General features: G+C 34.5%; 1 protein-coding gene across 1 annotated transcript; it reads right to left on the reverse strand.

Moving 5' to 3' along the window:
* Window positions 1–8,064: 8,064 nt before the first annotated feature.
* On the reverse strand, window positions 8,065–9,494 carry LOC108132470 (proteasome subunit beta type-6-like). The gene is made up of 2 exons (XM_017251904.3): window positions 8,828–9,494; window positions 8,065–8,355 (listed from the first exon to the last, which is right to left on the reverse strand). Exons 1-2 carry the CDS (start codon window positions 9,348–9,350, stop codon window positions 8,183–8,185), a joined length of 696 nt encoding a protein of 231 aa, XP_017107393.1. The 5' UTR covers window positions 9,351–9,494; the 3' UTR covers window positions 8,065–8,182.
* Between the last annotated feature and the right edge of the window lie 262 nt (window positions 9,495–9,756).

A 9,756-nucleotide genomic window follows, 5' to 3' on the forward strand; every position in this document is an offset into this window, starting at 1 on the left:
GTATGTCAAAGTAAGCCAATCAGGAGTTTCAGGTCATTAAGCAAGCTGACCATTTAAAGAGGCAGAATCAAAAGAAAAAACCACCGCAGACAGATCCGCCTAAGTTTTGCAAGCATGTAGGTAGATTAATTTTTTCATGATTTACGCAAAGATAAACACCATTTGGATCGATGACATGACTGTGTAATGTGAGAGATGTCATGGGGGGAAACTCCATTTCCATCCCTACAAAATGTGTTTGGAAGTCAAAAGATTCAAAGCAAAAAAGTAAAGTTCTGTATAGCCTTTCAGTTAAAACAGGATATATGTATATCGCAAACATCAAATATAGTTGGCTGATCCTTATGAGAATTCTTATGATTTTTAAGCTTCTATCTTAAAAAATACCAAAGCTAGTATTTTTACAAAATTCCAAAGAACATTTTCGATCGTTCAGTTATATAGCAGCTAGAAGATGTAGTCGGCCGATCGTTATAAAATACGATTGGTCGGATCAACTGACCCAAATTAGAATCAGTACGAAGTTCAAACTTTCTTTTCAAACTTTAAAATATTTTTGAAAATTTTTAACAGTAAATCTTAAAATATTTTTTTTTAAAAAAAACGTTATTAAATATCATCCTCTGCGGAAAAACTTGACAAAAAACCAAGGCCCTGCCATTTGATTTTTGAAAACAGTCAGAACATCAAAGCCACGGCGAAGATTCCTGTAGCGTCTTAGAACCCCAACGAAAAGGATACCCCGTCGCTGCAGCCCCCTGCCACGCCCTCGGAGAAGTGACACGAATGGGAGCCAAGGATGGAAAGTGTGGAAACGTGCTAAGCACATTTCATGCAGCTAAGTAAGGATATTAATATGCGTCCTTGCACTGCACACGCACCAAAGGACACACGGGGGGGCGTGCGAAGGGGCGGCGGGATAAGGACAATAACTGCAAAGGGTCCTGGCCACTTTGCGTTGCGTTTCGTGCGGCAAGCAAATGAAATTGCAATGAAAATGAAAATCTAACGACGACGACGACGAAAAAGTGGGGTAAAAAATGAAACGATATCCTTGAAACATAAAGCCAGAAGGGGAAGTCTCAAGGAATGCAGGCCGCTGACACCAACACCAACAACAACAACAACAGCAGCAGCAAGGACCCCCCCTCTCAGAAAGAAGGGGAACTTTTTATTTACATTTTTTTTTTTTTTGGGAAAGTTGGAGGAATCCCCCGGAACATCATTCATTTTGCCCCTCGTGTCGGGGATTAAGGTTATTTCAAGGATGCCGCTACAGCTCTGGCAGCTCCGTTGCAACTTCCCCCTCCGCCTCTCTTGAAGGGAAGGAGAGGAGGGGGGGCGTGGCCTCGGTCCAGAAGACCTACAAATGCAGCTGAAGAAAAATTCTCCTTTTGCGCGTAAACATCATCAGAATTCATCAATCTCTGCCAAAAACTTGGGGGGAAAAGTTTCCAAAAAAAACCGAGAAACGAGAAAATTATAGAAACGGAAACCCAGCTGGTCGGATAACGAAATATTCCCAACTTATCGAAGGGCTTTTTTTTTACCTTTTTAATATATTTTTGAAAAAATATTTGGAAAATGTCCTAAATCCCATAAAATATCCTATATCCTACATTCCATAGAAGTAGGATAGATAGTATAGATGCTAAAGATAGTATAGATAGTATAGATAGTATAGATAGTATAGATAGTATAGATAGTATAGATAGTATAGATAGTATAGATAGTATAGATAGTATAGATAGTATAGATAGTATAGATAGTATAGATAGTATAGATAGTATAGATAGTATAGATAGTATAGATAGTATAGATAGTATAGATAGTATAGATAGTATAGATAGTATAGATAGTATAGATAGTATAGATAGTATAGATAGTATAGATAGTATAGATAGTATAGATAGTATAGATAGTATAGATAGTATAGATAGTATAGATAGTATAGATAGTATAGATAGTATAGATAGTATAGATAGTATAGATATTATAGATAGTATAGATAGTATAGATAGTATAGATAGTATAGATAGTATAGATAGTATAGATAGTATAGATAGTATAGATAGTATAGATAGTATAGATAGTATAGATAGTATAGATAGTATAGATAGTATAGATAGTATAGATAGTATAGATAGTATAGATATTATAGATAGTATAGATAGTATAGATAGTATAGATAGTATAGATAGTATAGATAGTATAGATAGTATAGATAGTATAGATAGTATAGATAGTATAGATAGTATAGATAGTATAGATAGTATAGATAGTATAGATAGTATAGATAGTATAGATAGTATAGATAGTATAGATAGTATAGATAGTATAGATAGTATAGATAGTATAGATAGTATAGATAGTATAGATAGTATAGATAGTATAGATAGTATAGATAGTATAGATAGTATAGATAGTATAGATAGTATAGATAGTATAGATAGTATAGATAGTATAGATAGTATAGATAGTATAGATAGTATAGATAGTATAGATAGTATAGATAGTATAGATAGTATAGATAGTATAGATAGTATAGATAGTATAGATAGTATAGATAGTATAGATAGTATAGATAGTATAGATAGTATAGATAGTATAGATAGTATAGATAGTATAGATAGTATAGATAGTATAGATAGTATAGATAGTATAGATAGTATAGATAGTATAGATAGTATAGATAGTATAGATAGTATAGTACAAGTCTTATATCCTTCATCCCCAGAGATACCTTCTCGAAATGTGCCTCTTCTAGTGGGAGGAGAGGATGTAAGAGGAGCTAGATACTCAAGGGGGAGGAGCAAGGCCCTTCAGATGGGGCCGGGTGGGCTGACGAAATAATATATAGAGTATATATAAAAGAATATATAGAAGCAGGACTGCATTTTGGCATTTAAGTGCAACGACGCGTGCAGCACGCAGGACCTTCGTACAGGATGTCTTGGCGGGACAGGGAAGGGGCACGGACTGGGCTGGGAAGCCTGCCTCCGTCCGTCGTGCTGTCCTGATGAGCCTGATGAAGGACATGCCGACCCACGCGCCTTGCTATTTTTTGCAGCCCACTCAGCCTCCGTTACTGGCGCTGTTCCACTGAGAAAAATAGCTATTCGGATCTCAACCAAGCACTTGCTGTAGACACCATACATTGAAGGACATTTTTTGGGTAGATTAGTTTTTGTTGGCTTTCTTGTGGCAGTGCACTTCCTTTTCTCGTTCTCGGCGTTGTCGTTTCTCAGCGATAACCTCAATTTTTGGCACCCTGGCCAACAAAACATCCTGGGCCCCTTCCTCTCCCCACTGGAGGGATTTTATGCCAGCTCCTTGCACTTTTTCCTTGGCATTTCCCTTCCTGCTCCTCTTCTTTTATTTTCGCTGATAAAACTCTTTCATTTTGTTGTTCGTCCTGCATCCAGCATCCTCCGTCCTATGTCCTTTGCCTTAACGCTTTTAACAGTAATGACGAAAAAGTGTCAGCGTCCTCGACTCTCGGAGGATAATAACAAGTATGGACAGGCCTCCTCCTCCTGCCGTTCCTTATCTGGTTTTCTTGGCTTGTTTTTCCAGTCTTTGTTCTGGCTCGGTGCAGCAGTTCCTTCGACGAGTTGATGTTCTTAATTGATGAAGAAATTTCGGCTGAGATACGAAACAAAAAAAAATGGAAACTAGAAAACTATCGAGAGACGGACAAAAAACATCAAGGAAATAAAAAGGGAATACCAGGACAAAGTGAACAAGAAAGCTAGCAAGGACCAAATATGCACCAAAGATTGCGAAAAAAGGAGGCACAGGACCTGAAATGAGAATGCCATGGAGCCTGAGTAGTTGCCCCAAAAAATGGCACCAAAAAAATGGCACGAGCGTGTTTCCATCTTAAAATGAACGAACGGATGTCTCATAAGTCATAGGTCTAAGAATGTATAAAGATTAGATTGATTTTTTTGGTTTTTATCGTCAAGTACCGGGTATCTTGTAGTTGCACTTGTATATGAAGCATTAAGAGCCTGTTAGGGTTCTTATCTTTGTATTTGTAAATATTTATACGGATATTTATATTTTAAAATAAGTCAGATAATAACAGTGTTCTACTAGTATTGTCAACCATACTAGAATGCATTTGATTTTACTTTTTGATTAAAACATTATATCAATAATTTTAATTATTTTCTGCTCCAGTACCGGGTATCTTGTAGTTATACTCCTAAAAGTTTAAACATCACTAAGAATATTTGTATCATATTTAAAAAATAATTAATATTTAAGTTTAACTAAATACTTTACTTCATTCTAATACTAAAATTAATACTAAGGAATACAAGATTAAATGTTTAGTTAACATTAATATTAAATTTTAGACTAATTTTCATTCTCGGTTTTTTACTCAAATGGAAATTAACACCAAATGTGGTAAGTGTTTTGGAATTCTACTATTAATATTTACTAAAACTAATACTGCATTTCTTACTTATTAATACAATATTAATAATTAAAATAAAATAGCTAACAAATTTTTATACTAATAATAAATAAATAGTAATATCTTAATTTATGCTAACTACACTTCTAGACTACACTAACTACACTCTAGAATCAATACTAAAATTGAAAAATTAATACTTGAACTATAACTTAAGAAACAATTTTTGTTTTTAAGAATATTTAAATTCTTTACATTAATAGAAAATTGTTATACAAGGCTACAAATTCTTCCAGAAAGTTTTTGTTTTCCTTCTCATGTAGATACTTCTTATCTTCAAATATTCTCATTTCTAACAATGAAATTTATATGTTTTAGTATTTATATTATTTTGTAAAGTGCCGAGCACCGATTAATAATAAAATGAATATTTTTTCTAAGCCCCAACACCTTGCTCAAGTTTCCCAATCAATCACTTTGTTACCTGGAACTCTGTACCTCAGTACCTGTGCCAGTCATTTTCGCACTTTGCACGCTTTTTATTTATTTATTTCCATTTGTTTCTTACTTTTATTTTCCTTTCCTTTTTTTCATTCGCTCAGTTTCAATTTCACACAAATTCTGCCTAATCTATGTAAATGCGATTAAACGCTTCCCGAAAGTCCAGGAACCAGTCCTCGTCCTCGACTTAATGGGCAAAGCGTTAATGAACACGAAGTGGAACGCGACGACGACGATGACGACTCAGTGAGCAGAGCAGCCAGCAAGGTGGCCCAGGGAGGAAGTCCTCCACACACTCCTTCCCCCTACCTCGAAGCTCTCCATAGGCCTTATATGTATATTACACTGGGAAAAATCTATGGTTGCACAGGACTACGAAATAATGCAAAGGGAAGAAGGTCTATTAATGTATATTTTCAATAGGTCCCAAAAAATTTAAATCAATCAATTTCAATCAATTTCAATTTCAATCCCAAAAAAAAACACTAGATATATTTTTAAATAATTGTGTTTACTATTTTACGAGTAAGGGCTGTTTTTTTTTTTTGTAAAATAATTATTTTTAAAAATAAGATGATTCTATTTTGGAAAAATGTTTGAATTTTAACTTTGAATCAATGGATTGAGCAATTAATTGATATCAAGGTTATTTATCTGTAAATGAATTAAAGAATTTAGGCGGGATTACGAATAATTTATATACTTAATGCATCTTTTAAGTAATTTTTCGATAATTATACTATAATGTGTAAAATTTGGATGAAAAAAGATGAAAAATTATGGAAATTTGAATTACTCTGAACCGTCTAAAAATAAGGATGGACTATTTGCATTAATATGTAAAAAAAAATCTAAAAGTCAAGGCAAGTTCGTGAATATTCTTCATTTTTGGAAAAAATGTACCGTAGAAAGGTCTATTTCTGTGGTAAAAAAAAACTGTATGGTATATTTTTAAAGAAATCGTTACAGGACTTAGTTTTGAAGCTCAAATTGAAGTTAAGGAGATTCGAAATCAACACTATATAAGGCTTAAAATTTCAAAAAGCTAAATTGACAAAAAGTAAAAAAGAACTTTTAAGCCCTATTTCCCCTTTAAAATCGAAATTTGTGCAAAAAATTATTAAAAGTAATACAAAATGTTTAGAAAGCAGATGAATAAAGAAGTCGTTTCACTTTTGGGTGAACCACATGGCTTTTTTGGGTGATTTCCAAAACACCAACAATCTGGGAAGTGTTTTTGCTAAAATCAGTAATGAAATTTAACTTTTACGTTAAAAGTTTGATTGATCCGTTAGGAGTGTTGAATTTTTAATAAAACTGCTTTCAAAATATAAAAAAAAGCCCGTGGACTCAATTGGTCAAAAGTAGATTTTAATAATACACTAGTTAAATCACTTGCCTTTTATGCAGTAGGACAACTGCTTTCAAAATATAAAAAAAAGCCCGTGGACTCAATTGGTCAAAAGTAGATTTTAATAATACACTAGTTAAATCACTTGCCTTTTATGCAGTAGGACAAATAACTTCAGAGTTCTCCAATTCGGAGTAAAGTTAAAAATAAAAATATTAAAAAAATATATAATTTTTTAAAAATAAATAGAAATCTAAATCGCGAACATTCTTTGTACAATATAAAATATATAAATTCAATATTTATATATATATTTGTATATAAATACAAAATACAATTAAATCAAATCAAATTAAATTATAAAATAAATTTGATTAAAATCTGAGGTGAAAAATTAAAATAAAAATGTACAAGAACTATCCCTGTAGTTGACTCTTTTTCAAAAAAGGTTCAGTGTATGTGGCAGGACTTGCGTGGCAGCGTTGCAGATGCAGAGCGGACAATGCGCATGCGCAACGCATGTGCCTTGTTTGATTTGAAGATTTCACGGAAACTGTGTCCAAAACCAGGCTCTCTTCTCAACAGACCTGACTGGCACAAAAATAAAAAAAAGAAAAAAACAGCATCTTGCAGTTTGCATTTGGAAGCTTTCAACTTTTCAGCTCTGAAGTCGGATCTGGTGCATTCAATTTATGAACTGGCACACAACTTAATTACACATTCATCCAATTAAAGTGTGCAAAATGCAATTCATCATCATCGCCAAAATGGGGGAGGGGTCTTGCACCGCAGAGGGGGATGCGGCGGCAGTCACTCCGTTATGGAGCTGGCCAAGTTCTAACAGCAATTAAATGCATTGCAGGTGCAGCAGCTGTAGGTCCCAGAGAAAACATCCAGAACAACTTGTTCGTTTCACATGCAAGCGGCGCGTTAAACGCTCATCTACATACAGAAATTCATAAAAAAAAAATTATACATATAAATACATATATATGTATGTATGTCAATGGATATGTAAGTATGTAGATATTTTCGTATTTAGCTTGCTATTAAAAGACCATTTCTTTGCCGTGGCTTTCTCTGGAACGTAGCAACTCAATCAGTCGAAAAAAAAAATAAATAAAAGAAGAAAAACTGAAAAGAGGGACCGTGTTGCATGCTGACAGCAGCTGCCTGTTGCAAATTAATTGGTAATTATTTTTAGCCCTTTTGCTTTTTGGCAAAAACAGTGAAATTAAATCCTATAATTTATGGTTTTCATTAGGCCTTAATAGTTGGCCAGCTTAAGCATTTTTATCCACTTGTTTCTGTTGTGCATCATAACTCTACATGTTTTTTTTTATTGTTCAACATACATTCCTTTTTTTTTTAATATTCACCTAAGTTTCTTTCAAGCTTATTTTTATTTTTAGCCAAAAGGTGAAAAGGTTAAAAAACTCAAATAATTTTGTAATCATTTTTGGAATATTTTTTAACTCTGGAGACTAGACTTAGCCCATATACACTAACAGCACTACAATATTCCCCCAAAATTGCATAGTCCCTTTTAGCTAGAAGGTCCACACACCTCCATTGTTCCTAAAAAACTTATGCGCGTTTTTTTTTGCAAAACTGACCCTGATCCGATTTAAGACAGCCCTTTGAGTTACAATACTATAAAAAAAAATCTCATTAAAACTATCCTAAAAAAAAAAAAAAAAAAACAAACAAAAAGTCCACTGAATTAGGGACAACATGTCTTTTCCATACAAACCTCTACCTCACAAACATTTTCACACTTTTAGCATTTTTAGTTTATATTTCTTAAGATTCACTTGCACACAAAAATAAATTTATCCTATCACATAAAATTTTGTTCAATGCGAAAAAAATGCAAAAATTAAAAATTGAAAAAAGACCATTTCTCAATCGTCGTCATCGTCAGAGGTTTCGAGATCGGTGAGCTTTTTGTGTCTAGTTATGGGCTCTCCGTTGTCCGTGTTGAAGAATAAACGTCTTTCGACTCCATCCTTTGTAATAATTGCAATACGGGTCACTCCGCCGGAACTGCCATCGTGGTGAATGGCCAGCCGAATGCCTAAAAGTTAAAAATATTAAAACAAAAGGTAAAATATAAAAATGTAAAGCTTGAAGTGGAAAAGGGAATACATGAATTGGCTTAACATTTGGACCTAAAACTTTAGGCATATTTTTCAAAAACTCTGTCAAGACAAATATCTTTTAAAAATATATATATTGCTTACAAAAATATATAAATATATGTATATTGCGAAAAGAATATTCAAGAAGATCTTGTTGCCGAAAATAATTATGACTGAATAATTTTTTCAATTCTGGCATTAAATTTCTTTTTCATTCTCTACAATAATTAAAAGAATTACGCTTATTGGTCGTTTAATTAAATTTAGTTTTAAAAAATGAAACATTAAATGTTTACGGTTTCAAAATAATAGAAATCAGAACAACAAACACTTGCAAGACCACCATCCCTTTTTGACAAGATATGTATATTTTTGAAAATCAATTTCTTAAAACCCCTCTAGACTTACACTTTCGGATAAACTGAACGCACTGCTCCCTTGAAAAACCAGGACGCCACTGATCGTGTACATAGCCAAAAATATAGGACGAGCCAGAACCGCCGACGGCACAGGGATCCCGAACAAGCATCCCGCCCAGGGGAATACTGTACACCTGGCCGCCCTTTTCATCATCGTATCCCGCCACTATAATGCTGGCTAGGAGGGCGTCCCGAAAGTTATAGCAGAGGTACCGGAACTCACAGGCGGCCTCCCATACGGTGGGCGGTTTGCCGCAGTGGTTCTCACCATAGTAGAGGTTATTGGTCACCAAATCGGCCACCGCCTGGGTATCCGCTGCCGATCCGCTGCGACAGCAGTATATCTTGTCCGCCACCTTGGTCAGCTTATCCGTGATTTTGTTGGCCACGAAGATGCCGGCACTGGTGCGGGAATCGGCTCCGAGCACCACTCCATCAGCGTACTCCATGGCCATAATGGTGGTGCCAGTGCTCACGGGTACATCATGGTATTCCCTGCAAAAGTACGACATATTCCCCACAACTCTTGTGGCTTTTATACGAAGGTCCAATGGGTCCAATGGGGTTTGCGAAAAGTTTTTAGATATTTTGTTTAAAATTTTTACGTTTGAGTCCTAGTCTCGTTCTGGGTTTTGTGATTCTAAGTTGGAAGTCACAAATGTCTGATGGATTTCCAAAGGCTACTAGTTCTTTCTGATTTAGAATAATATGTAACTAGGTACGGTTGGGATTGGTCGTCTACATCCTACAGATTATTTTAAGGATCGGGCTATATCCAATATGATTTCACTGTAAGCTCCACATACCTATCCATAAAATACACTATTGTTAATTTTAGAAAGTGCATTTTTGGGGCTGAAACTGAAATTCCTGAAATTAAAATTTTTCTTTATGTCAACATTTTTAAAGTTTAGAAAC

This window comes from Drosophila bipectinata, chromosome XR (assembly GCF_030179905.1).
Source record: "Drosophila bipectinata strain 14024-0381.07 chromosome XR, DbipHiC1v2, whole genome shotgun sequence".
NCBI classification, from domain to species: domain Eukaryota; kingdom Metazoa; phylum Arthropoda; class Insecta; order Diptera; family Drosophilidae; genus Drosophila; species Drosophila bipectinata.

Bases quoted from the DNA above. Each gene is read 5' to 3' on its own strand.
- LOC108132470 (XM_017251904.3), bottom strand. From the start codon at position 9,350: ATGTCGTACTTTTGCAGGGAATACCATGATGTACCCGTGAGCACTGGC. The intron at 8,356-8,827 runs GTAAGTCTAGAG...TTTAACTTTTAG, and splicing joins CGTTCAGTTTATCCGAAAGT to GCATTCGGCTGGCCATTCAC.